This window comes from Cuculus canorus, chromosome 21 (assembly GCF_017976375.1).
Source record: "Cuculus canorus isolate bCucCan1 chromosome 21, bCucCan1.pri, whole genome shotgun sequence".
NCBI classification, from domain to species: domain Eukaryota; kingdom Metazoa; phylum Chordata; class Aves; order Cuculiformes; family Cuculidae; genus Cuculus; species Cuculus canorus.
The window spans coordinates 1,391,249-1,418,737 of NC_071421.1; the positions used below are offsets into that span (position 1 = coordinate 1,391,249).

The 27,489-nt window shown below is 45.2% G+C and overlaps 1 protein-coding gene across 5 annotated transcripts; it reads left to right on the plus strand.

The window, feature by feature from the left end:
• Positions 1–356: 356 nt before the first annotated feature.
• On the plus strand, positions 357–26,487 carry SCNN1D (sodium channel epithelial 1 subunit delta). Of its 5 annotated transcripts, none has more exons than XM_054085493.1 (13): positions 357–2,289; positions 16,827–17,158; positions 18,007–18,259; positions 19,525–19,718; positions 20,216–20,319; positions 20,809–20,972; positions 21,541–21,639; positions 22,475–22,592; positions 23,111–23,189; positions 23,697–23,754; positions 24,519–24,574; positions 24,889–24,964; positions 25,227–26,487. In XM_054085493.1, exons 2-13 carry the CDS (start codon positions 16,842–16,844, stop codon positions 25,638–25,640), a joined length of 1,932 nt encoding a protein of 643 aa, XP_053941468.1. In that variant the 5' UTR covers positions 357–2,289; positions 16,827–16,841; the 3' UTR covers positions 25,641–26,487. The 5 variants fall into 5 exon arrangements, with proteins under 5 accessions (XP_053941468.1, XP_053941470.1, XP_053941469.1 ...); XM_054085495.1 differs by lacking the exon at positions 357–2,289 and adding an exon at positions 6,598–6,671; XM_054085494.1 differs by lacking the exon at positions 357–2,289 and adding an exon at positions 8,397–8,618.
• Positions 26,488–27,489: the final 1,002 nt, after the last annotated feature.

A 27,489-nucleotide genomic window follows, 5' to 3' on the forward strand; every position in this document is an offset into this window, starting at 1 on the left:
GGCAGAGGACAGGGGTGGGAACAGGGACAAGATGGGCTGGGACAGGAGAAAGGGATGGGGCAGGGATGGGAGGCAGTGGCAGGAGAAGGGGATGGGGACGGAGGGCTAGGGCAGGGTTGAGATGGGCTGGGGACACGGTCAAGGGCTGGGGCAGAGGCAGGAGAAGGCATGGGCTGGAGATGGGGCTGTGGGCAGAGGACGGGAATAGAAGGGTCTCGACTGGGTCAGGGATGGATGCTGAGGGCAAAGGAAGGAGAAGAAGAAGGGACTGTGGGCAGAGAACAGGAGCAGGAGAGGGGGCTGAGGCTCTGGACAAGGGCTGAGAGCAGAGGCAGGAGAGGGGGCTGGAGGCGTGGTATGCAGGCAGGGGCACAGGTAGGAGCTGGAGCGCAGAGAAGGGCAGGGGCAGCCCTACTGGTGGATCCAGGATTCCACTGGGAAGCCCATAACAACGCAGCAGATCATTTTGTGTCATATTCGTGCATTTGCTGCTTCTGTGATGTTTAAATAGCAGGAAAATGTTTCTTACTAGTATCGTTCAAATCTCTCCTCTTTCGGCTTGAGAAGATATGGGACAAAGATATGAAAATGGGACAAGAAGATGCAGTATCTGTTCACTTTTAATTAAAGGCATTGCATCCCGGCCATTTTAGGAGAAAACCCTGCAAAATCTCACTCTGTCAAAGGGACCATGGAGTTCTCCTGTGTCTTGGATCCTCTGCTCACTGTCCAGCACTGCGGCACAGAGCCCTTCCCTTCAGGGGTTATGTGAGATGCCCACACTTTAAAGATTAAACGTTTTAACAACGTGGGTATTGTGAAGTGTTTTGTAACACAAAATTCCAACTGGCCTTAACATCATTCTTGGCACAATAAGCATGTGGGGTGAGTTACGCTAAGATTGTGTTTACATACCACTTGTGCAAGACAGGATTTATCCGGTATTGGTCACGACAGCACTTTTCAAGGGATTTCAGCGGAGCCGTGGCTGTCAGGGTTCTTCTGGTCAGTTCTTGGTGGTGTGAGTCAGCTCAAGACAAGTTTTGGCTGTATTGGATTTGAATACTTGTATCTCCTAATGTGTTTTTTCACACACACGGGAATAGCCACCTTATTAAAAATTCCTCTTCAAAAGACTAAGAACCTATTTGTGGTTTTGGCATTTCAGTTGTCAACTATATCCTGAATTGTATCCCATTTGAGAGGGATTTTTTGCTCACTCCTTTCCAATGCTTTCCTTTCAGGGCCTCCAAAATTTGCAACTTGGGTAGTGTTTGTGAAAGGGAATTTGTGAAGTGTAGTTATCCAAAAATTCATTTTAATGAAACCTAAGGAGGAAGCTGGCTCCTGAATTTGTACATCGGTGTTTAGTGCTCCAGGCATAGAGCACAGCCGCTCTCTTGTATGCATGAATTGTTAGCATGGGTACTTGTCTTAGGGGAGGTGCATCTCTGTCACTGCGCCAATAATCTTCTTTTATTGCCTCAGGTGAAGTAAAAAGGCAGAAAAGCAAATTATCGAGTCTCCCAGAGTTTGCAACAGGCTCATAGAAGGGGCTGCATGATTGCAATAAAGGTTAGAATTTTTCTTACTGTTCTAAAAGAAGCAGATATCACCCACAGGAATAATTCCTGCGATGATCCCGACTCTTCCCAGTTCGAGCACCTCTGTGCCAGCACCCAACAGAGGGCAGTGGCAGCCCACTGACTGGGTAAATACAAGGTATTATTAGAATGCTGGATCAGTCTACGTGCATTCCCCTGGCCACTCACGCAGGATAACACGTACTTAGTTTCATACCCATTGACCTGAGGGCCATTACCCTTTTTTTTTTTCCTCTGCCACACTGTTTTGTCTCTTTGTTTTTTTATTTACACTGAAATTCCTAAATCATCCAAGCCCAGAAATGTGAGAAACATGAACCTGGAGACACTATAAAGGCCCCAGAATGCTGAAGGGATTCCAGAGCTCGTAGTTACACCTCTGTCATTCTCTCTAATGTTCCCCAGCCCCAAAATATTTGATGGATAAGTGGGTTGTCATTAACATTCCATTCATCTCTCAGCTATGTTATTCTCCACACTAATGACAGCATAGAACGAGACTTCTCTCTCAGAGTAGTTTCTTTCTTCCCAGTTGTTTTCCAACTTGTAAAGGAATCACACGGTAGAATTTCCTTTCTGTAAAGTATCTTTGGTGTTCTGCTGTCATGTCTTGAAGGCGTATTTTAAACCCAGGCTCAGCAAGTCATGAGAAGCTCCAAGGTTCTTAACAATTTAAGTGCAGCAAGTAAGTAAGTAAGTAGAAATTACTAAATTAACTTGTAAAAGGATTAACTCCAGGACAGAGTCACGTGAGGTTGTCTCATACAGGTGGGAGTTATATCTTAATTTTATACGGGCCCCTCAGGAGGATCACATGGGTGGTGACAGAACATGAGAACATCTTTAGGTCCTCGTGAATACCGACCTTTTGCATTAGTCTTTAAAATAAATTTTGTGTTGTAGATAGTTTTCCTTTAATTGCAATCGCAAGAAAAGCACTACAAGTTTTCAGGTTGGGTAGAAATAACGGCGATCAGAATTTACTCAGTTTGTTTTGTTTCTGGGTGCCTTTGGGTACGTCCTTTGCTTCAGTTTCTCCATCCAATGAAAGCAGTACTTTGTGCACTACTCCATGCATGCAGTCAAATGGATATTTTGAAGCCGACCTCGGTGGATGAAGAAGTAATTTTAGAAAGAAAATGCACCCCAAGGAATGTAGCGAGGGTTAATTAGGTTTCACATGTACTCAAATGTAATCTTGTCCAGTAAATGTGGCAATGCCGCGGCAGCTCTGTTTAGATTGTCCAGAGGACAGAGAACACTTGGAAGAACCTGTCTCAAGGCTGCCATGCCTCAAGGCTGCTCTGAGCTGAGGATGCTGATGAAATGCAGTGCTCTTGTATCCCAGAAAGACACTGGATATACCCTTGGCGAAGCAATTTCCCCAAGTCCTGTTACCAACAGTCCCGTTGCAGTGGGATCAGGAGAAGATCTAACTGCACAACTCAAACGTGCTCAGTGGGCAGGGTTCCTTCTTCAGTTACCTCATGGGTTGACCACTGAACCCGTTGCTGCTTCAGATAACCGAGATAGGTCTCTTAGCTTAAGCAGGGAAAGAACAGGACTAGAAGCATAGAATTGCAGAAAGGTTGGAAAAGACCTCTCAGCTCATCCAGTCCAACCATCAACACACCACCACCGTGCCTCCTAGACCATGTCCCAAAGTGCTACACCTACGCAGCTGAACCCCTCCACGGATGGAGACTTCACCAGTCCCTTCTAATGCTTCATCACTCTTTCAGTAAAGAAATTTTTCCTAACACCCAATCTAAACCTCCCCTGGTGCAACTTGAGACCATTTCCTCTTGTCCTGTCACTTGTTATTTGGGAGAAGAGACCAGCATCCACCTTGCTACAGCCTCCTTTTAGGTAGTTCTTCTGTCACTGAAGCGATTGTTGTTTCATAATATTACAGAAATATAATATATTCTTATCTAGTAGAACTATATAATTTTGTAAAAATCCCCAAGCACTTTGATTCCCTGAAACTGAGCCTCATATATTATTTTTTTAGTGTGAACTGACAATTTATTCACAAATAGCTTCAACATGGGTGGTTATCTTGTGTTGCAGAGATGGGCTATGATGGTTCCTGAGTCTCACTGATTCATTGTTGATCATGAGGAAATCAATCAGTTGTTTTGAAGCTCTGTTTTTCTTCTTGTGTAAATAAGGGATAATATTATTTAATCTAGCTTTACTGGAAGCACGCACGCTTAATCACTTTGTGAATGTCACCTGTTTTGAGCTCCTTGGACTAAAGGTTCCACACCAGCAGATGCCAAACGTGGATCACAATCTATGCTTTCCATAATCACTGCTGTTATGATAATGATCGATGTTGTGCATTTACTGGCCAGATTTCCAGGCTTTATACCTTCTGTGATTTACTTCATTTTCTACTGTTGGAATCGGAGAGGCAGCAGGCAATCAAAGAGCTGCAGGTGACCCAAATGAAATGGCAGGCAGTACAACCCAAACGCTGATAGACTTGCTGAAACCAGGGCTTTTTTCCCTTTGATTTCCTCTCCTGCTTGGCTAAGGTTGGGCGTGACTTCCTTTGTGGTGATTGACAAGGAGATAGTATTACTTAGAAAATAACTCTGCTTACCTTTCTGACTCAGAAAGAGGAAAGGTTGATCCTCTTCCCTATCTATTTCACCAGGACTAGGGAAGGAGCTCCATGACCAGGATCCAGTTCCCTTTTACCTCCCCAGCCCGTGTCTCCCAAGCAGTAATTGGTACGGAGCCACCAGTGGCCGTAAGTGGCCTTCTAATGACATCACCTTCAGATGCAAAGACAAACGGCGTGACATACCACTCTCTCCTTTCTCTTCATCACTCTCACTCAGGACCTTTCGCCACTTCCGCGTGCTCTTCTTTAGTATTTGACATTTGGATGATTACATTGCTCTTTATATCCAAAGCGCAGCATGCCTGGTATTAGGACGTGATTAAGCTATTACCTTGCCCGATGGATGTGTGCCTTCAAAAGCCATTATAATGGCTGTGGTTTCATTACCGCTGAACTTCCTTTAAACCCAGGTAATCTCTACGCGGATCTCAATAGATAATAATTCTTCACAGATATCGTTGGCAATTTCCTAGGAAGTTTTTGTGTCTAAACATTTTTCTTCCTCGTTTAAAAGATTAATGAGTCCTACAGGAAGATCCTGGCTGGGCTGACTGTGGGAGCAATGCCAAGTACATGGAAGATGAACTGGGACTGAGACAAAGCGCGAAGATGGTACCAAGCGTATCAGAATAAACATTATTAAAAACACCCGATGTTCCAAGCTCAACACGCAGGATGATGCACCTTGAATGTGTGAGACGGCCAGGCTGGGAAAAACCGCCTGGGAATAAGGGAAGTGGAGATATGGCTGAGAACAGTCATGAGAGTGTGGAATAGACAAAACCGAACACAGCCTGTTTGTCCGAAGGTCGGAAAACCAAGGAACTGTATAAAAATCTGCCTGAATGAGAGAAGCGAGGGAGAAACAGTAGTAGTACTTTCTTAACTTGACTCCTGTATGCCATGCTGATTAAAAGAACATAAAAAAATGTGCAAGGTCTGCATCTCCTTCATCGCTGCAGCTGAGCAGTGGTTTGTTTCCCTCTGATTAAAGATAAAATGAGCCTCATTGACTGGGCTGCCTTGCTCAATTTCTTCGGTAAATATTTCTCTGCCTTCACCTCGCAGAATTGTCTCCAGTGCTGTCAGATGCTTTCAATGACAAAAGGTTTACTGAGCTGTAAGTCCTTGCTTTCCCGCTCCACCTCCTGATCCATCTTTAACTTTATGTCCACGGAGAGAAATGGGGATGCACCGAATGCCACTAGAACAGTTGAGGCAGACAGTGTGGACGCACGTGCAGGCTTCTACAGCCAGATTCTGATCAGATTGGGTGTAGATAAACAGTTCGCTCACTGACACAGGCTTTTGGAGATGCTGGAGCCCTGCAGGAAAACAAGTTTTTGAGGAGGAGGAGGGAAGCCCTTTGTAACTATTGGTACAAATAGCGTTTAGAATTTGTGTCTGCCAGCAGACTCTCTTAATAGTAACTTTCTGATACTCTCAGAAATAAGACAGCAAGGCAGCGTGATTTCCTATGGCACCCAGAATAACACAATAACGTTCCACCTCACCATTTACACTGAATATTCATGACCATGTGTCCTAGAGAGTCTTTTCCTGAGGGTTGCTCAGGGCATATCCTGAAGTCTGACACAGATCAAAGATAATCTGCTTTTGTTCACTCCAACTGCAAAATAAAAACCCCAATCTTACCGTTTTTGTAGCTCCACCATTGTGTTTGCATGAGTACAAACACAGGAGTGTACGCAGACGTATGTAGTACACGGTATTTTTGACAAAGAAATAACCGACCTGTAGGAGCAACGGAGGGCACGATGGAGCACGGAGGGTCTTAAATAGTTTCATAGGTAATTACTGCTGGTCTGTCTTTATGACGAATGAGTCTAGAAGTGAAAATAATCTCAAGATCTTATCCTCTCGTGCTGATGAAGTTGGAAGAAAGTCTATTACGTTAAGCAATGGGCACTGGAAGGAGCTCATTTGATGAGGCTGAAAGCTAAAGGCCAAAATCTATGGGATCTGATGCAGGCAGCACCCTTTGCACACTTGAAAATGATCTCCGGGACTGTTAAAGACACAAAGAGTTCTCTCACCTATTTGTCTAATACAGGATTAGGTACCGATCATCATAAAATACCAGATGAGATCTAGGAATATCTCTTAAAACCATACTTTTATATACTGTAGCATGACTATAACCCGTCCTGTTGCAATTAACAAGCAGTATCAAAGCAATAGTCATCATCGTGCTTACATGGCAGCTTACATCACCGAAGCTTTATACAAACACCAATTAACCCTCTCAACAATGCTGCAAAGTGTCATTATGGCTGTTTCAGAGATGAAGCAACAGAGAGGCAGAAAGATTTGCCCAAGATTGCACAGCAAGAGAAGAGAAAAGTTCAAGAGTTGAAGGCTTTCAAGTTGGTATTTCTTTGTCCGCGTTGGGGCAGACTCTACCCTTGTCTGTGAGTGGAGTTTTGTATTTTTAGGGTGGGGAGGCCCTGGCCCAGGGTGCCCAGAGCAGTGGTGGCTGCCCCATCCCTGGAGGGGTTCCAGGCCAGGTTGGATGGGGTTTGGAGCCCCTGAGCCAGTGGGAGGTGTCCCTGCCCATGGCAGGGGTGGGACTGGATGGGCTTTAAGGTCTCTTTCAACCCAAACCATTCTATGATTTGCTGCCATTGCTTTTGAGATTCGAGCGGATAAGGAAAATTGAATATCCCCTTGTGTTTGGGTTTGGTTGATTTTGGGGTTGGGTTTGTTTTCTGTTTGTTTGCTTCTTTCTTTACAGTGCTAAAAAAATCGCCTTGGCAAGCAGGGACTCTCCAGAAAAAGAGGATTCAGGCTTTGAACTCTTTGTGAAGAGTTTGCAGACTCCCACCTTCATTTGGGTTTTATGGGTGCTGATGGGGTCAATTCAGTGACAAAACATCATTAGGTAGTTTAACTCCATTTGGTTACAAACCCATTCCTTACCTAACTTTGGGGGGGTCCCTTGGGGACTTCCGTGGAGGGTTTCTGTTAGCGCTGAACAGACAGGTCGGACCAGGACTATTAGTGCTCTTCAGGTGTACTGTTCACTCCACATTACTTCGTGGTGAGGTGTGGGCCATGGAAGTCACGTGGCAGCATTTCTACTCTTTGACTGGCTAGTAAAGCTTTCCTGGGCATGGAAAAAATGAAAAACAAGTCATTAATAGCAAATCTTATGGTTTACCTGTAAACTACTGTGCTTTCTATGTGAATAAGCACACCTCAAAGATCAGAGGAAACTGACCCAGAGATGTTCATGGGTCTCCCAGATCATCTTCTGCAAGTTTGGATGAATAAAAACCAAGTCACCTCTGCAATCCCTCAGCCTGGCATTTTGGATTGCCTTTGGCATTATTTGAAGGTTACAAAATCAACTTTTTTTTTGGTAAAGCCAGGTTTTCTCTTCAGCCACAATGACTTCACTAAGGGGTTTCCTGCACTCAGGGGATTCTTACTATGGTTTTTGAAGTTTTCAGCGCTGGTGGCCTTCACAGAGACCTGTACGTTTGCCTCTGGGGCTTTGGGTCTGTGGTTTTGCAGTTACTGACTGCAGGTGTGGGCAGAGCTGTTCTGTGAGAAGCTGAAGGAATCCCTCAGAGGCTGCCGATGGAAAATATAGTATTGCACCTGAATTTAACCCAAAAAAGCATCCATCTGAAGAGGTATGGGCAGCTGACACAGCCCCTTACGTAATAGCTAGTTTCAGTTACCGATTTGCTAATGACTGTTTTGCCCTTGCACAGTTCGTTCCCGGTTTCTTCACTCCCCTCCTTCCCAGCTGCCATAGTGTAGTACCTCTTCCTCTTGTTGACATCTATCCCGGCTCCCAACAGGAAAGCCAGAAGTTACTGGATTGTTTTACCCCCGGTGAACCACTGCCAAGCATCGCACTGCAATCTCTCTCCCGAGTCTCAAGAGGAGTAGGGATCACCGGGGAAGATCTCCTTGCCTGAAGACAGGAGCCAGACATACTATCTGCCACTTTCTCCAGGAGTTTGGATAACTTCTTAGGGAGATTTGGGCTTCATTTATGGTGGAATTATGGTATCTGTGATTCCAGGATGGTTGCATCTTGCACGTCCACACACAAGAAGCTTTTACTGATGTTCTCCAACCTCTTTCAGTCCTAATTGCATCAGCATTCCTACGGATACTACGTCTGAGCTGGAGTAGGATAAAAGAATATGCACTATTAAGCAGGATTTCACCAGCCTGTGAATCCCTGAAACCGGCTGAAGGGTTGGCAGGTCTGAGCAGGTGGAACAGCACCGAGGAAGGCCTGTGACTAAAGGAACAAGAACAGAGAACAGGAAGAGAAACAATAACACAGGTGTTATCCCGGAGGGATGACAGGAGCAGCTACAGACGTCTTACTCAGAATGGTGAGTGAGTGGAAATGAATGCTTGGTCACAGTGGCAGAGGGGAGGATTTTGCTACTGAGGTTTAACCTTCTGCGCCTCTCGTGGAGGCTCAGTGAAAAGCAGGGGTTACGCGGGGCCTCTTCATAACAAGAGGTGTAATTAAGGAACATTTGAATGAATAGCAGAACGCGCAGGTGCTCATTGCTGTGATTTCTGGGTTCTGTGAGGATGTGCCAGCTTTAGCCCTGCTCACTCGGGCGCTGCTGGTGACGAGACCAGAGCACCACGGAGCTCAGCGCAAGGCAAGGAGCGTGGAGGTGCTTCCTCCAGCAGTTTCGGCAGCCTTTGGAGCTGTGGAAGCTGCTTTGGTTAGTTGCAAACCAGCGCAAAAGGGGTGCCCGGGTACACCAATGCTATCCTATTTCTGCAGGCGTAGCTCACTGTGGTTTCAAGATGTAGATACCCTCATGGCTCAAAGATTCGCACAAGCAAAGGAATGAATGCCGGGATCCCCAGAAGAAATTTTGGTGCACAGAGCTTCAGAGATTCCAGAAGAGAAAGAAAACACCTGAAAATCTAAATTAGTTCAACAACATTTGGGGCAGGATCAGAAGGAAACATTAAGCAATGTCTGAAAGCTCTCCAGGGCAGGGACTGCCTCTTGCATAGGACCGAAGAAGCTGCCAGCACTTCCTAATACCTCCGAGTCCTGCTCCTTTCTCCAGCAGGACAGCAGACAAGCAATTCTGCGCTCTTTAAAAAGATGACAAAGTAGTAAGAACTGGGAGAAAATACAGGAGGCAGAGCCTGGTGCGTGCCAGTTCATGTCCATACACAGCACAGCCAACCAACAAATGCCAAGAGGGAACGCTGGGAGTTTCCTTTTGCTGGAGTTGCCCACAAAAGTTTGCCTGCCTTTGAGTGGGAGGAGGGATAGACTGGCTTGTCCAGTGGCCATGAAGAAAGCACTGTAAGGGAGTTTCCACAAAACCAGAGGAGACAAGTCATGCTGATTTCAGAGAGGGGAAAATTGGGTTGGCGTGCTGCGTCCTGTGCAATGAGAGAAAATGTCAGAAGATGGTTTGACAGAGTAACCTGGAGCATTCCAGGAGAATAAGCGCCGTTCATGCAGGAATGAGTGACGTGAGTAAAGCGAGATTTGCTAAAAATCAAGATTAAAGTGTAGATCGACGAAGCCTACTGGAGGGAGGAGGGTGCAGGATCTGCTCCGTATCCCTTCACTGCTAGAGGAAGGGGGTGCCAAAGGCTGCTTCCCACAGCTCACGGGCTGAAGGACAGGATAGAGAAAAGAATGGGAATCTCTGGAAGCCACAGACGAGTTGAGGAATAATAGGACGTAATGAAACACTTAAGCGTGGGAGCGAATGATAATATGAAACAAATGCAGCAAGGGAGAAAGTTAATAACTAAAAGACAGTTTGTGTGGTTAGTGGACAGCAAATTACAGTGAGGTTTATGGTACGGCAGCGGGGAGAGCTGCTACAAGCGGGGGGATTTCAATATGTCATTTCAGTTTTCCAGTTCGTTTTAGGTCTCTCAGTGTAAGCGATATTCAACCAACTGGGAAAATCTTTGTGAATGAGTAGCTGAAGTGTTCTTTTGTTCCTATGCGAGCCAAAAAGGGGTGATTTACATGATCAGGAAAAGCACTCTCATCTGCCCGGTTGGACTCATCACTGCACTTCAGTGTTCTGACAAGAAGTCCAGGCAGTGCGACACCTCTTGCTTTGGACATTAACAATGAGATTGGACAATATATAAATATTTGAGCTCTAGAGGGGTAGGCAGTGGCAGCAAGAGGGGCGAGCTGGACATCATCACTAGGCTTCTCCAGTTTAATGTCCGAGACTCTTTGTAACAACAGCAAATGCAGAAAGGGACGGGCACACTGAGCATTCTACATCCTGAACCTTGTCCATGCTGTTCATCTGCTTAGTATCTCGTAGCAGCCAGAGTCAGTGTTAGGAGTTTTGCTCTACAGAGGAAAACTTTTTATCATGTGCACCAGCCGCAAGGAAAAAATCAAGGATAAAAAAAGGCATTGTCTGGTAGGAGATTCCCCTAAGAGTCTGAGTCCATTCCACAAGGTTTGTTCACCGAGTAACTCTTTTGCCCAAGGGAAGTAGCTAAAGTCTCTTCTCTCCGCTTGGAGGATCATAGAATCGTTATGGCTGGAAAAGACCTCTAAGATCATCAAGTCCAACTATCAGCACGGTACCAACATGCCTACTTAAACCATGTCCTGAAGCGCCACATTTACTTTTCTGAACACAAAGGGTACTCTTCGCACTTCTCATCTGTTACTCTGATACTAAGACAGGCAGGTGTTCCAAGGCGTGCTTGTACAGTTGTGATTTTCATTCCTGTTTCAGCACTCTATCACATGGGTGAGAATGGATTCTCATCCTTCCCGAGCAGGCGCAACACTCAGAACCAGGGTAGGGTCAGCAGTGTGGGGTTTGGGCAGTTCTTTGCATCAACAACAGCAGGATAAAAGCTCAAAAGCAAAATGACCGGATTCCTTGATTGATTTACCTGGATACTCTTGGTCGGCTAAACGGGATGCAATTCCATTAAGCCGAACTGGAGAACAAATGGCAATTCAGCGAAAGGGGTTTGAAAACTCATTGTGTGGGAGGCAGCACGACCTGTCCGGAGGGTGCGTTCAACCACTGAACCTCGCTCTGCTCTACAGGGCAGGCAAGATGCTCGCTCCTTCCCTCCCTTACAGTACGACGGGCACGAATAAACATCTTCTGCCCCACTGAAAAGAATTATAGAATCATAGAATAGTTTGGGTTGGAAGGGACCTTAAAGATCATCCAGTGCCAAAAAGAATTATAGCACGACCTTTCTGCAACCCTAGAAGACTTTCTCATGGATGTTATCTCCGTTATCTGTTTCTGTATTTTGAAAGAAAGAGCAACTTACCTTTTCACCAGTGAAGGAGTCCTCCTCTCCTCCTAGCTCAGGATACAGGCTGACAAAGGAGCAAGTGCAGAGATGGTATCTTGCTTGAGGGACAGCGTTGTCTGCACATCCAGTTCTTCTCCGTTTCCTGCAGGAAAAGATCATGGCTGGCTCAGAAGGTATTGTTCTGATGCGTTGCCAGAGAACCTCTGCGCTGAGGCCCGCAGCAATAATGAAGCAAGAGAATTTGTCTTGTGCATGTTCATTGTGCAACAATTCCATTGTCAAGGGTTTATTGTTGCCATTTTCTATTGCACAATATAAAATGAAGAGAGGAAGAAGGGTGGGAGACAAATAAATGAACGTGACAGAATTAGGTTTTCGGTATTCTGAGTTTTTTAATGAGAATTTAATTATCTCTTCATCAATCAGTGACAAATGTCTCTGAGTAGTTGTTCATTCAAGAGCCAGTTGGATTTTTTTTTAATCAAATTTTAATTTTTAGACCCCAAAATACTGGCTTTTTCAAAAATGTAAAATATTTTCTGAATAATTTTTGTGATGTTTCCTTTGAATACCAAAGACAGAGAGGGGCAGAACATGTTCATTACAGCTGTTTAATAGGATTCTCACCTTTTAAAACAATCATTTTGAAATTTGAGATGAACTTTCCAGATGTTTTGGGTTTCTAAACCAAAATCTAGCACAAAGCAATTGTTAAAAATGCAAACAGGACTGACTGATATCAGTCAAAATCAGACCCCGATCTTTGTCTCTTCTCCCTTCTTTTTTAATTCAATTTCACAAGACAGTTCAGTTGACTCTGCAAATAACAGTAGTTCATAAAATGATAGAATAGTTTGGGTTGGAAGGGATCTTAAAGATCATCTGGTTCCAAACCCCGGCGATGGGCAGGGACACCTCGCACTGGAGCAGGCTGTCCTTCCAATGCAATGGGAAATCTGGTCCCAAATGGTTTTAAAAGGCAGGCAGGAGCTCTGCTGCTCTGGTTTGGAGCTCTCAACATTATCTGTATCCAGAGTATTAATGTTTTCATACCATGAGCCTCTTGCAAAACCATTGCAGAGCTGTTTTCCAGCTGGCAGATGTCAGTACTAATGATGCAAGCACTCCAAGGTGCTTGTGTTTTAGCAGTCCCAGAATTCTAAATCTACTTCTGCATTGCTTACGCAGAGTTTTGCAAGTCTTAACTAAGCAGGATTACAAAACCAGGGTGTTCCAATCTAAATCGAGGATCAGAGTTGATTTAGTCTATTCAACTCTCAAGATCTGAAGAGTCAAATTCTTAATGGGTATGGGAAAACCCACTACAGGTAAGCAACAGTCTTGGAGAAGCAGGAAGAAATCCGGTGCCACGTGTGCCTCAGACTGAGTAGCTGATCATTTTAGATTACACTGAGGTATGCAATTCCTCAAGCACACCTGTGGAAACCTTAATGGCTTCAATTACTGGTGATCATACAAGCTTCCGGAAACCATGAAAAGGCAACAGAAGGCTAATTTCTTGATGGGAAAGTTCAGAATGGAAAGAACCTTAAAGGATTTGTGGTTCCTTCCCTAGGTGTTTGTAGAGATAACGGCTAAAAAGCTGTTCTAGCCATGGAAAAAAAGAACGAACACACCACCACTCCAACCAACTTTAACTCAAGTGCAACCTTAATGTTAACTTGTTTGTCCAGTTCATGCACTTCCTATTATTGCCTAGATCATGCTTTGAATAATTCCATGATCTGTTTCTTAAGCCCTGCCCCTTTTGATGTCATCGATTCGATCCATATAGGCTGGACGGTTCCCAAAGTACCTGCAGTTAGAAACCTGGGAGCCTTGGACCAGGACTTGTCTTCTATTCAGGACAAAGCCGAAGGCTGGGGTTAGCGCCTACTCTAAACACTCCAAGATAGAGTTCCTGCCAAGGTACAGTGGGGTGCTTCGCAAAACGGTCTTAGTTCTTTTACTGATTATTATTTCTGTTTATATGTACGATCGATCTGTAGAGACCGACCACGTGAGTAATGATTTGTCTGCACGGCGTCGATGTGTGTTTAGGATGTGTTGAGCATTGGGTTGCTGTGATAATACATGAACGCGTACTTGTTTGCCACTGCTGTAGAACTTCCTCTGAGTTTCTTACACCCCGCAGCCTCTCTCCAGGCACTTCCCACAGACAAAGCAGGCTGATGGTCACTATTATTTGTTCCTTAAGTCCCTGCCTGCAATTGCTGCATTAAATAAATTAGTGGTAGGCTGATCTGGGGATCCAGTGGAGAGAGGATGTTCTGTTGCCTGTACACGTGTGTTTGGGAAGATTTCCTTTGGGGTTTTTTGCATTATCACATGCTTTTTCCTTCTAGTTATTTTAAGAATGCAGATCCCAGTGGTATGAGCTAACTAGCCATAGCCTTAAAAGCCAAGTCAGAATGTCTGTAAACTGTGTAATGACTCTGAAAGTCATATTTTGAACGTTCACGGGTGGTATTTTTAGATTTAAAATTATACATAGAAAAAAAATGTTTGATAGATTTGACTTAGCATTTACTTTTGGTAACTATTACCTTTTATTCTCCTTTTTCTTATCAAAGCAACACTAACTAGTGACATTAATTCAATAGCAACTGATTGAATTTTCTTATAGAATCGTCATTTCTGTCTTAAAACACAATAAATATTTAAGGAATCACTCAGTATATTTCTTAACATACACTGCAGGCTTATTTTCATTTATATTTATCACAATAAAATAAGGAAGAAAGAGCTGTATAAGATAAAGGTTGAACATACAATTTAGCATAAGAGTTTAATCTGAAAAATGTGTAACAATAAGGGATCGTGAGACTACCATGGATTTCTTGCTGGAGTTTGCCACAGGTAGTCCTTTTTGACCAAAGGAACATTCAGCTGTAAGCCTTCAGCTGCGAGACTAGCTGATAAAATTTGTAATCAGTGGTTCAAAGTACCACAGCTTTGTGTGGGAGTAACAGTTTGTACACGCACTGCACAAACACGGTGTTTCCTTGTAGCAAAAGTGGAATTGCTCATTTTGCACTTTATTTCTTTATTACATGTTTCCTTTTAGTTGTTCTTGCCCTTCTTTCTTTTTTAATATTCTGCTTCCCTTGGGATTCTCGTATTTGTCCAGTGGCAAGTTTATCCAAGAAATCTGAAAAGTCATTTGTGACGTTAATTATAGATGTATAAAGGAGGTGCATATGCTTTTGAGTTAATAGTGTATTATTGTCAAACAATATCTTGAAAATACAAATGCGGTATGTGTGATGGCCTCTGGGGAAAATAATTTGTGATAAACTGGATTTCCTTGTCAGATAATGCACTTTTGTGGGATATTTTAAGGCTAACCGGGTGCGCAGCTTTTGGAGTGCTCAGCACTGTGTAAAGGATTATTCCTGGTCTTTGTGACATAGAATCATAGAATGGTTTGGGGTGGAAGGGACCTCAAAGCCCACCCAATTCCAACCCCCTGCCATGGGCAGAGACACCTCCCACTGGATCAGGGGCTCCATCCAACCTGGCCTGGAACCCCTCCAGGGATGGGGCAGCACCACTGCTCTGGGCACCCTGGGCCAGGGCCTCCCCACCCGCACAGCAAAACATTTCTTCCTAAGATCTCATCTAAATGGTCTTTCAGCTGAAAACCACTCCCCTTGTCCTCCCCCTGCACTCCCTCACCAAGAGTCCCTCTCCAGCGTTCCTGGAGCCCCTTTCAGATCTGGAAGCTGCTCCAAGGTCTCCTCACAGCCCTCTCCTCTCCAGGTTGTCCCATCAGCTCATAACTCTTTAGGAAATCATGTTCCAAGGCCCTTTAAAATCAAACCAGGCTTTATAAAGGGAGGGTCTAGTTGAGTTTGAAGGTCAGTGTGCTCCCGTGTATCCATGAGCTCTGGTGACCTCCATCCATGGTCCTTTGCTTTCACTGCGTTGTCACACAGCCCTCTTGCAACCATTCTTTAGTTCTTTGTGTGCTCCTTGACCTGCCTCCAAACGCTGGCACTGTATTTACAAGACTTTTATTTGGAGTTAAGGTTGGACCAAAGCGTTGTACTCAGTAAACTCCTCTTAATAAGATAATGGGCACGGTGATTCACGGAGTGCTGTAATGTTGGGAACTCACAGGACTTGATGTCATGTTCAGTAAGTGGAAGTATGTCAACATTAGCCCAACGTCTCAAACAGTTACTAAAACCCGGGAAGGTGTCCTGGGCTGGCTAAAACATGAGGGCATAAATAACGTTCATCCTTTCATCAGCAGTAGCACAATAGGTGTTTTACTTACTGTGACAAAGAAGATGTGGGTTTTCATTCCCAGTTACTCTTCTGGGGGGACCTTCAGTTCCTGTGCTTCTTTATCACCTCTGTAAAAAAAAAAAAAGAGAAGGCGACTTTTAGATTCCTGGAAGAAACTATTTGTGTAAGAGATACAAGGCAAAATGTCTGTTAACAGTAGTAATTAATAGTTCTGTGGTCTTCAGAAATAACCCACCGGCATTTTGCTTTAAGTAGCATCTGCAGTGCTTTATCCGCATCCTAATCTGCTTAATCCCCTCTGTGGTTTGAACTGAGGTGGTGTTTTTCCTCAGTTCCTTTCTGAAATGCCTGACCTGATTCTGCTCACCTAAACTACGGAACACCTACCATGTTTCATCTTGAACGTGGTTCTGTTTCAAGGGTGGCAGAAATTAATCCTGTTTACCTCCATCCTTCACAACGAGAGCTCATAGAGCAAAAATTAAAACCAGATCCTAATTTGCCCTTTTCATTCACTTGACAGCTGGATTTATCCGGATTCCCTGACATAAGGATAAAGATGTATTGCTGGTTCTGAGTTCCAGGCCCATGGGCCAGTGTGTTTCACTGGCAATACGCTCATCATAATGAGTTAGTTACAGATCTGTATTAGTGCGTGGTGACACAATGGTTCAGAATGAAGTGTTGGACCTTACTGTTCTTAGAAAGAAGAAAATTACACACCCCTTTGGCTGCAGACTGCTCAGCACCTCGTCTATTAGTCACGTTAACTTTGCATATCCGCACTAACAGAGAAGTCATGGTGTAAGCGGGATAGAATGCACCATGCAGAACACTTGACCTCTTTGCTACTTCCTGGTGTCCAAACTCTAGAAAGGCAGATGAGCCTCAGCTCACAGTTATTTTCAGCTTTTGCTAATAACAAACTCATTAACACCTTGTTTGAAAGGGTCCAGAGATCGGCTGTGGTCCTTTTCAACCAGCTAATAAGGATGCTTTTCTTTTTTGTTGAACAGAAACAGACATAGAGGATGGAGCAGGAAGCAGCAAGAGAAGAAGAAAAGAAAGAAAGCTTGATTGAGTTTTACGACTCCTTCAAGGACATGTTTGAGTTCTTCTGTAAGAACACAACAATCCACGGCACCATCCGCCTTGTGTGCTCAGACAGCAATAGGATGAAAACAGCTTTTTGGACTCTGCTTTTCCTGGCCAGCTTCGGCATGTTATACTGGCAGTTTGCACTCATGTTCAGCCAGTACTGGGCTTACCCTGTTGTCCTGACCATGTCAATGCATTCGGAGCCCAAGATGTTTCCAGCAATTACCATCTGCAATCTGGACCCCTACAGGTAACACGTGCTTCCCCCTTGGATAGAGGCATGGCTTAATGGTCCCAAGGATTTGAGGAGGGTCACAAACCTCCAGCCTGGAGGAGGCTGAAAGCAGAGGGAGGTGTCTCTGCTTCACTGAGGTGAAAAGGGACTATTTGTATTTCCAAACTGGTTTTAAGATAAGATCTTGTTGGGAATTATGCAATAGCATGTAGCAGTTTATTTCATGCACTGAGTCAGGATAGAGGTAACTCTACCTTGTGACTCGTTTCAAGCTTCTAAACCAATTCTGTGCTCTGATAAAACCAATATCTTTCCCCAAAAGATGGCTACAGTGTGTATTTATCCCTAAGTAAACACACGATCTCTGGAGCGATGCATGCTTGAGCTGATTCTGCCTGGGTTTTCCTGCCACAGAACGGCTTTAAGGAGACAATACAACTTCTTTTGAAGTCTGTGTGGCTCTGCTTGTCGAACAAGGCTCGCACAGTAGTGGCGAGTTATCAAGGAATTTCCGATTACATAGTAAAGGAATTAAGTCATTTCCTCAGAATAATTATCTAATTGGCTGACAGAAAGGCCAGTTTGTGCGGCTGATGCTGGAGTACCACAAGCTCTGAGGTTTTCAGTAGAAGATCCAGCAAGTGGAAATTCATCTACTGGAGCTCTTAATAAATGAATTCATTGAATTTAGGTATACTAAGCATAAGCACCATAATTACTGGCTTTTCTCACGCAGACATCAAGGTCTGATGAGACCAGGAGAGCAGCTTCCCCTAGGTGCCATAAGGGTACATCAAACCAAGTGCTTTTGTTTAGTAAGAAGGTGGATATTCACAAAGAGCTGATATCTCTGTTCCCTGCAGATTTGAACTGGTTAGTGAACATTTGACTCAATTGGATCGCATGGCAGAGGAATCGATCGCTTTTTTGTACGGCATCAATACCTCAGCCAGCTTTTTCCACATGAACGAGAAAAACCTTCTTGTAAAAGACTTGCCAAGCAGAAGCAATCTCAGCAGAACAAGCTTCAAGCTTAGCCAAAACTTCTCACTTGTCAGAATGCCCGACCCCCACAACAGGTCAGGGAAGAAGCGATCCAGCGTGGGCTTCAGGCTGGTAAGTGCGTGTCCTCTTTGAGATTTTAACCCCAAGGGACCAGGGTCCGTCCCACCGTACCTGAGGAGCGAGCAGGGAAAGCTCACGTATGGTGGCCAGGTCCAATCAAGAGTCCAGATCTTCAGACAAGCTCACGGTGATGAAGCAGGGTCAAGATGAGGCTGTGAAGCTCAACCACTGAGTCAACAGGATCCCCAGGGAGGGAGGAACCCCACTAGAGAGCAGCATCCCTACCACCTAAAAGAGAATGAAGGGCCCAGACGGAGTTTAAATCAGCTGCTGGGAGAGGGTGTGCGTGGAAGCCCCAGGTGGGGCTGCTCAGAGCCATTAAGGTCTACCAGCACACTCAGGGCCCTGAGAAAGCTCTCACAAGGTGCATTCCAATCTATGAGTGAAAAAAATAAGTAGTTTCAATGCTGTGCAATGACAGCCTGGAGGATGTTTCCAGAGAGTCCATCCCTGCCTCTAACAGTTCGTGCTGATTGCTGGGATTCTTGTGAAGTGAAACGATAGTGACGTCAACGCTTTTACACATCTCACCCACATGTAAATTCCTTCTAGAAGTGATAAATTCAGTAGCGAATGGTCGCAGCAGCCTATGGGAATCGTTGTCCCCGTTTCTAAACATCTAGATTAGCAGGACAGCTGAGATATTTCTAGAAATACACTAGAAATGTTGCAGGTAAAGTGAAAGATGGCAATAAGAAATCAAGAGGATGACTACAATAAATGTGAATTGGTCACTCTGTGTGGGTCTAAGAGCAGAAGCTTATGAGAGGGAGATGGATGTGGCTTGAAAGGCCAGTGCTTTTTGCCTGGTTCTTATTGTCCTGCCCTCTCCTGAAGTCCTCCACCAGGCACACTTTCACCCGATTCTGTGAGTGTTCACCTGTCTGAGGCCCGAGTGAGAACAGAGAAAGTGTCTCAGTACTTGAATGATTCACAGGTTGAAAAGAATTCCCACCACGGTACCTGACTTTGCCTGTCTGCTCTCTCCTCCTGCCTCTTTTTCCCCACGCCCACCCCCCGAAGATGAAGTAGCGCACTTAATTCAGCTTTGTGGAGTGAAGGTGCTTAGCACATAACAAGATGACCTCCAGAGGTCCCTTCCAGCCTCAGCCATTCCATGACAATTGAAATTATCAGAGAGTTTCAAAGTTCCTGTTGTCCCTGTACCCATTTTTGCCTTTACCCGCAGTCTTTGTTCCCCTTGGGCCGTCACACCCTGGCTGCGCTCAACAGCCCCCTCTCTTCTTTTCTTCCAGTGTGATGCCAGAGGTGAGAATTGCTTCTACAAAACCTATTCCTCTGGGATGGGGGCAATTCTTGAATGGTATAGGTTTCACTACATGAATATCATGTCCCAGCTGCCAGTTATAGTCAACATTTCTGATCACGAGGAGCAAATAGAAGATATGGTTTACTCCTGTCAGTACGACGGGGAGCCCTGCAGACCCAGGTATGTTACTTCTTGAGACGCTAATTGTGATTTCAGCAGAATTTATGGACTTTGGAGACTAAAACTGAGGTTGAACTTCCAGGCAGTGCAGGCACTGCACCTCATGGCGTATTTTGGTACGAGGTGCAAACCATGCCAGGCTTAGCCCTTGTTGGAGGTGTGACTGAAAGAAAGAACAGCCTTTCATGATTAGAGCTTGGGGCTAGGAACCTAGAAATGAGCATTCTGCCATGACTTACCTCTGTGGCTGTGAGTTCGTGTTCAAAAACACCTGAGAAATCCAGCAGGAATTACACCTACACAGATGCATCGACTGTATTGGATGGTAAACGATGAACATCTATCTACCTGAGAGGAAAGGAGCAGGAATCCTCAGAGTTAATAACTCTTTCCCATAGGCACTCCTGTACATACACGCACAAAACACATCCTGCACAGAAGCAAATGTATTGCTGCACTCATGATTAAAACCTGTCACAAATCTCTCTTGATTTCAGTGATTATGTTCACTTTCACCACCCAGTCTTTGGAAGCTGCTATACTTTTAACAGCAAGGGAACAGACCCTTTTTGGACAGCTACAAAACCTGGGATTCCTTATGGTATGTGATTGGGCAAAGGCGGGGAAAGAGAGCTAGAATTAATATAATTTGGCTATGGATGAAATATATATATTTTATGAATGACTTACTGACAAAGAGCCCTGTCTTCCAGTCTGGTGGCACAGGCAATATCCTGTATTTCCTTGCTTCGCTGGTCCAGGTTGGATGCGTTGGATGCCTTGGGCAGCCTGATCTAGTGGGACGTGTCCCCATCCATGGCAAGGGGAATGGGACTAGATGATCTTTAAGGTCCCTTGAACCCAAACTATTCTATGATATGACAGCAATGCAGCTGTATCTTAACTTAGAGCAAGCAGAATATTATGAAGTTCGGAATAAGCTGGTGCAATTGCTGCCAGCAGATCTCCAGGGAAAAATAGTGTGTGCTAGGAGAGCAATTTGATCAGTGCTGCGAATTCAAGACATTGTGGTGTTCCTGATTTGGCCTGAAGTGAGTTGTTATATGCTTCTTTTTTCTTTGGTTTACAGGACTTTCCCTTATCCTGAGAGCAGAGCAGAAGGATCACATCCCACTCTTGTCTACGGTAGCAGGTGTGAAAGTGATGATACACAACCACAACCAGACACCATTCCTCGAGCATGAAGGCTTTGACATCAGACCAGGCATTGCAACTACCATAGGCATTCAGCAGGTTAGCCACTCGCTCGAGAGCATTGTTTCTTTTCCTTTTGATTGCGGAAAGTCGTGAGGACTTGAACAGTGTCCGATTCATACAACGGACTTGTGGGACTCTCGCGTCCATTTCTTGACTCCCCATGTATATTTATGCGCGCCCCTTTTCTCTCTTCACTGTGCTCAGGTTCCCATGGGTGAAATAAAATCATTCCGAGCGTGCGAGATGCCTTTTGGTGCTCAATATGCTGGAGCTTGCTTTGGTTTACGTTGAGCCTCTTACACCTTTTACATCTCGTTCCAGCTCTACTCAGGGGGTTCTGTGTGTAAATTAGGATGAGAACAAACATTCAGAAGTGGTTTAGTTACTTTGACACTATGAGTTGCTGCTAACCTTGGTGACTGACCACACGCTCTCCCCCACCTTTGTCCTGTTGCTCTGTACGTTTTATTATCAAGACACAGCTTGGCTGCTCACGCGCAGCACTCCCCTTCCTGTCCTTTCTGGGATGTGCCATCCAGTTAAGTTTAGACGGTGATGGCTGGGTCCAATTAAAGCTCCTAAGCACTCTTTTCTGTGTCCACAGGATGAGGTGAATCGCCTGGGTGGCAATTATGGGAAATGCACGATTAATGGCGATGATGTGGATGTTAAGCTCCTGTACAACAACTCCTACACCCTGCAGGTACCGGCAGAGCAACTGACTGAGGCCCCAGCTTATTTAGAGTGGGTGAATAGCAAACAAGTCATACTTTGCTGTCCAGAGGGCTTTTACAAATCAACAGAGTCATTGCCGGAGGTAACAAAATGATTCACGGGGATACTCAGCCCTGGACGCTGGGACTCTTCCCTACTCGTAACACAGGAGAGATCAAACAGTGAGCCAGTCAAGGCAGCTGGGCTCTTCTGGTGGGACATTCTTGGACCATCAGGTCTTTCTTTGTGTAAGGAGTTGCTCCTGGCTCTAGAGGCTTGGGCTGCTTCACTGGGATGTTACTGGGCATAATGAAAAAAGGAGGAGGGAAAAATTCTGTCCCCTCCAAGTTCAATACTGTTTTCAGTGGTAAAGCCCAGGAATAAAAAGCAAAATCAGTTTGCATCGCAGGAGTGCAGTGACAGGGCAAGGGAGAAAGGTTTGAAGCTGAAAGAGGGGAGATTGAGATGAGATCTTAGGGAGAAATATTTTCCTGTGTGGGTGGGGAGGCTCTGACCCAGGGTGCCCAGAGCAGTGGTGGCTGCCCCATCCCTGGAGGGGTTCCAGGCCAGGTTGGATGGAGCCCCTGATCCAGCGGGAGGTGTCCCTGCCCATGGCAGGGGTGGAACTGGATGAGCTTTGGGGTCCTTTCCAACCCAAACCATGCTATGAATCTAGAATTACGCTCTAGTAATGGCCGGTGTCTTCTTGCAGTAACAAAGCCTGTACGTCGTCTCCTGGCACCTGCATGCTACAGACTGACAACATCGGCCACCCTTGAGAATTTCAGGCTTATCCAATCTTTTATGCCTTCTTTATTTTCCAGGCTTGTTTGCATTCCTGCTTCCAGCGGATAATGGTTCGAAAATGTGGCTGTGGCTATTACTACTACCCACTGCCTCCCGGTGCCGAGTACTGTAACTACAACAAGCACCCTGCGTGGGGTAAGAGCGAAAGACTCGTCCTGGTTGGAAGGGAGCACCTTCCTACACTTGTCACTCTTTACACGTCTCCTTAAATCACTGCCCTTCTACTTTCCTGCTTGAACTATGGATCCAGACAGGTGGCAGATACCTTCCTGTCCATTTGCATGAATGTCAAGTTAGCGCGTAAAAAGCCTTGACGCAATCAAGCATTCCTTTATTAAGGATGTTAGTATAGAGTCAAGCACTTTCGTCTTACTGATATTGGTGGCTGTGCTGGTATAAGACAAAGTTTTGAATATCTTCTCTTGGTGTTCTGGTTGACTTGTCCTCAAGGATCCTTACGGGGAAGGCATCTGCCTTACACACGGGCAATAAACTTGGCTGTCTGGAATCATTCTAAAGGAAGAGAGGGGCAAACCCCAGTCTCTTTGAGAGCGTGCTGTCTGCTTGGGAAGGCCACGGGAGGGCAGAGGGTTTGGTAGCCATCCACTTCCCAAGGAAGTGTCTGAGTGTGTTCTTCCCATCTCGTTCACCAGGTCACTGCTTTTACCAGCTGTACAGCAGGCTCAGAAATCACCACCTGAATTGTTTTGACCAGTGCCCCAAACCTTGCCGGTAGGTCACAAAAGTAAAGCGCAATACATGTCAGTTTGCAGAGGAAAAATTACACTGACGGAAATGTAGGCAACGTAGTGGAAAATCTATGGACCAACTGGGAAACTGAAAATTGTTTTAATCACACTGAAATGCTTTGTTAAGCCCAAACCGAATTGTGTCATTTTCCAGTCTATATCAGTTTGCTTTGTTCACTTTTCTTATCGCAGGCAAATTTCAAAGCAGAAAGACACAATTTTAAAGAAAAACTATCAAATATTTTGTGTTTGAATGCATCAAAGAAAAGTTCTCAGGATTTTGAAATCATCCTGGTTTTCCTCCTGACCTGAACGGTTTTTCAGGCAACCTCTGGTTTTATTTTTTAAGCAAAGCTTTTCCAAAGTTCTCAAGAGCTGTGCCCAGACGTTCTGCTTTGGGCGAGTAGTTAGCATTGTTAAACTGCTTCTTGTACTCACTTTTAGATTCCAAGAGTCATAGTGATCATAATCTCCATTTTTATCTTCTCAGGGAGTGGCTGTACAAGGTGTCTGCAGGGACAGCTAAATGGCCATCATCAAAGTCCCAGGTAGTCCATGCAGACTGTGTTGAGAGGGGATACTATATTTGCTGTGGCTGTTGGAACATTAAAATCAAGGGTGAAAACAACGACTCGGGCAGCAGCAACAGAAGAGGCAACCAAAGCAAACGGGGACAAAAACTTGGCCCCTAGGGAATGGCTTGATAGTTGAGATGTCAGACTAAGACTCTAGAGAGGTACCTTCAGTTCCAGTTCTAATCCAAGCGTCCTTGTGACCTTCAGGGATTCTCCTCACTGCCCTAGTTCCCACCTACAAAAGAGCGTTAATGCCTTTTTGCTTCCAGTGGGTGTTGAGGCGTAACGGCTCACTTATTACTGTTTGCAAAGCGCTGCGATGGAAACCCTGTGGGTCAAGAGGTAACCTCTTGCCATTTCGCATGTTCTGATGGTAAATGAGCACTCGGGATGTACGAGCAGGTGATTAACTCGCATGCAATAGGTGATAATGCAGATGAAAATACAACTTATGCATTTTAAGAGGAAATTATTTAGTGGGGTTGCCATTATAGCAGAATTTAAGAACCAGAATACTACACACACCTAAAAGATCAGCGTGTATATCCTTGCTATTCTGACAAATACCGCTGCTACTTGACAGCTATCACTGTGTGTCATAAACCAATCAATTACACCCTTTTTTTATTATTTACAATAGCCACATTATTGCTTTTGAAACCTACATTTACAAAATATTAACTATACCAGAACTCAGAAGACAAAATTGCCAATAACGTACGTATCCTCTACTGCAGGACTGGGTCCGCCAAGCTCTAAGGCATCAGAATGGATATAACTCCACCAGCAACAGGTTAGTCGCTGCACAAAGATAATCCTGTTTCAACTACAGATTAACTCTTCATCCTTGCAGAATTTGTAGATGTTAGGTGGGAAAGAGAAGGCAAGAGAAAAACGTACAGAGTCATCCAATAAATTTCCCTGTAAGACAGTCCCTTGTGTGACCCTGCTCCAAGCTGATGTTCAACACCCTCAGAAGAAAGCTCGAGTGGGTGCTGAGACCTATTGCTTAGCAGTGGGTCTGTAAAAACGAGAGCAGTACCTTCCACCAAGTGAATGACATGTGGACATCTGAGCCTTGCTAACTGCTCCCTTTCTCCAATACAGGAGGGACATTGCCAAGGTGACCATCTTCTACCAGCAACTGAACTACAAGTCTGTGAACGAGTCACCTCTACTCTCTGTAGGTTGCACTATGTCATCTCAAAGCATTGTTAGCTGTCATCTGTTAGGGTGCGCAGTGTGTGATTGGAGGGAGGGTTGTTTACAGCCCCCAAGGTAGGATGGGATGGTTCTTCTTAAGGAAGAGGCTTGGAAATTTCATGTTTTACACAGTCACACAAAACTACTCCCCAAATGGCAAGTAGCTAACGCAACGTGCAATCACTTCATGTTCCCAGAGCTCTGCTGCGTTTGATAAACACAACCCTGTATTCTTTCCACAGGTGAATCTGCTCCTGTCCAGCATGGGAAGCCAATGGAGTCTCTGGTTTGGATCCTCGGTGTTGTCTGTAGTTGAAATGCTTGAGCTGTTGGTGGATACACTAGTCTTGTCCCTCCTCTTCTGCTACCAAAGGTTCACGTTAAAGAAGACATTGAACGTAGGTCGCACACCCACCATCCCCAGTGTGAGCTTGACCCTTGAAAACTACCGAGTTGTGCAAGAAGATGCTGGAAATGGTGACAATTCTGCTCATACTCACCCTTCTGGAGGGACTATTGCCACGGGCAACAACAATGACCTGCAGCTTCATCCACTCTCCAGCAAGGTGGAAATGCCAGACCTTTGTCCAGATGTGGTGCTTAATGGATTTAGATACATGCAGGACAGGTCTGTGGAAAGGGAAACGAACAGCTAAGGATGTGTTTGTGAGCACAGAGAATCGAGAGATTTAAAAGTCCCCTAAATGCTCAGGCGCTGTCAGAAGGACTGCGAACAGAAATGTCCTGGATCCACGATCTGTGAGATTGGCAATCCACCTCCAGACGTTGAAAGTTCATTATTAAACCATCTATGTGTCCTGGATTCGGGCATCGTGCAATGTTCTTCTCTTCCTCACGAGTACCTGCGGTGAGAACTGCACTTCTACTCTCTGGGATAATCATTGGGCCCTCATAAAAGCCTGTTCATAGCTTTTAAGTTCTAAACCCTCATGAGGAACTCAGCCTGTGGCTTCGACAGGCCCATCTACATTTCACAAACGCAATGAAGAGAAAAGTCAGCCTGGCTGTGAACGGATTTCCAACGGAGACTACGGAATGTGGGCTTGCATCTGTCCGTGTTGACGGGAGGACGACACAGCACGTGATAGCAAGAGGTGGCTCTGAGTACAGCTCTGCCTCCAAGGCTCCTCGACGTCCTCACCCTACTGCTGTTGCATGAGGACGACACACAGGATGCTGCTACTGAGATGCTTTTAAGGCTTAACCCACGCTATTTCAAACAAGACCTGCTATCTTAAAGGAAATAGAAGAAAAGGGGTTGATAGCTTTTTTTTATGTCACAGACGGAGCATCTGATTTATTGGGAAGATTGAAACTGCTGCAGTTTTGCTGCAGTCCATTTATAAATGGAGATGTTTTAATGTTAATATTTGACAGTAATTTATATGTACATAAGATAACACATTTATTTTTGATGACGACGTTTGCATGGGGAGCGTTTTATTCTGTTATAATCCTTAAGGCCGTCTGTAGAACACAAGAGTTAAGGAGTCTACGAGCTTTGTTTTGTAACTTTTTAAAATAATAAAAGGCTCTCAATACAGACTGTGAATGGGGGTTTCGTTTAACTTCGTTTTGCCTTCAAGCGACGTTTAGGCAGAGCTCCCCTGAAGGGTGACCAGGAGGCTGCAGCAGCCCCAGAAGCAGCTGCCCCCCGGCTGCCCAGCGCCCTGCGCGGCTGCCCAGCTCTTCCCCTGAGACCACAGCCCACCCTCAGCCCCGCGCTCACCTCCGGCACCGCTCCTTGGTCCTCAGGTCTGTGAAAGCTGCATTCTGGTCAGGGAGGTGTTTGGAGGCTCCTCACTCGGAAGAAACACCTCATCAGGAGGGCTGAGGTCTATTAAGCTGCCACATTGCCAGGGTGTTTAATTAATAGCATTAATGAAATTAGAGCATGCGTTAACAAGCAGAGAGAGTTGGGGTTGTTCTGCCTGGAGGAGAGAAGGCTCCGGGGAGACCTTATTGCAGCCTTCCAGGGCTGAAAGGGGCTCCAGGAGAGCTGGGGAGGGGCTCTGCATCAGGGAGCGCAGGGGGAGGACGAAGGAAATGGTTTTAACGCTATTGATACTTTTTTCCAAAGCCCAGGAGACGGCAGAGAGACTTTTAGGAATTGAAGGAGAGCTATTATGGAATCTGAGTGCTCTGAAACACAAAGGTCTTCTCCTGTGCCACTTGTGCAACGGCAGAGCTCCATGCAGTTGAAAACTTAGCAAATATTAGTTTGCTGAAGGCATCGTTCAGCCAGGAGCAGGGAGAAGATAATGTACGGGTTGTCTGGTTTCCCTTCCGGCAGCCAGGCTTTTCGTAGATTGTCGTGGCAGTTCAGTCCACCTCTGCTGGAACGAAACAACCACCTGTCAAAGGGCCCTGTCAGATATAACGATTCCCCGTGACAGCTGACTCAAAGCCTTCTTCAAACCACAAGTGAAGGCAAAGAGTTCACGTGTCCCAGCAGTGGTTCTGCGATAGAATCTCCCTTCGTGC

Excerpts from the sequence above, each read along its gene's own strand:
- SCNN1D (XM_054085493.1), top strand. The coding sequence starts at position 16,842 with ATGGAGCAGGAAGCAGCAAGAGAAGAAGAAAAGAAAGAAAGCTTGATT. Across the intron at positions 20,320-20,808 it reads AAAACCTGGGATTCCTTATG|GACTTTCCCTTATCCTGAGA; the intron begins GTATGTGATTGG and ends TTTGGTTTACAG. Across the intron at positions 23,755-24,518 it reads GGCCATCATCAAAGTCCCAG|GACTGGGTCCGCCAAGCTCT; the intron begins GTAGTCCATGCA and ends CCTCTACTGCAG.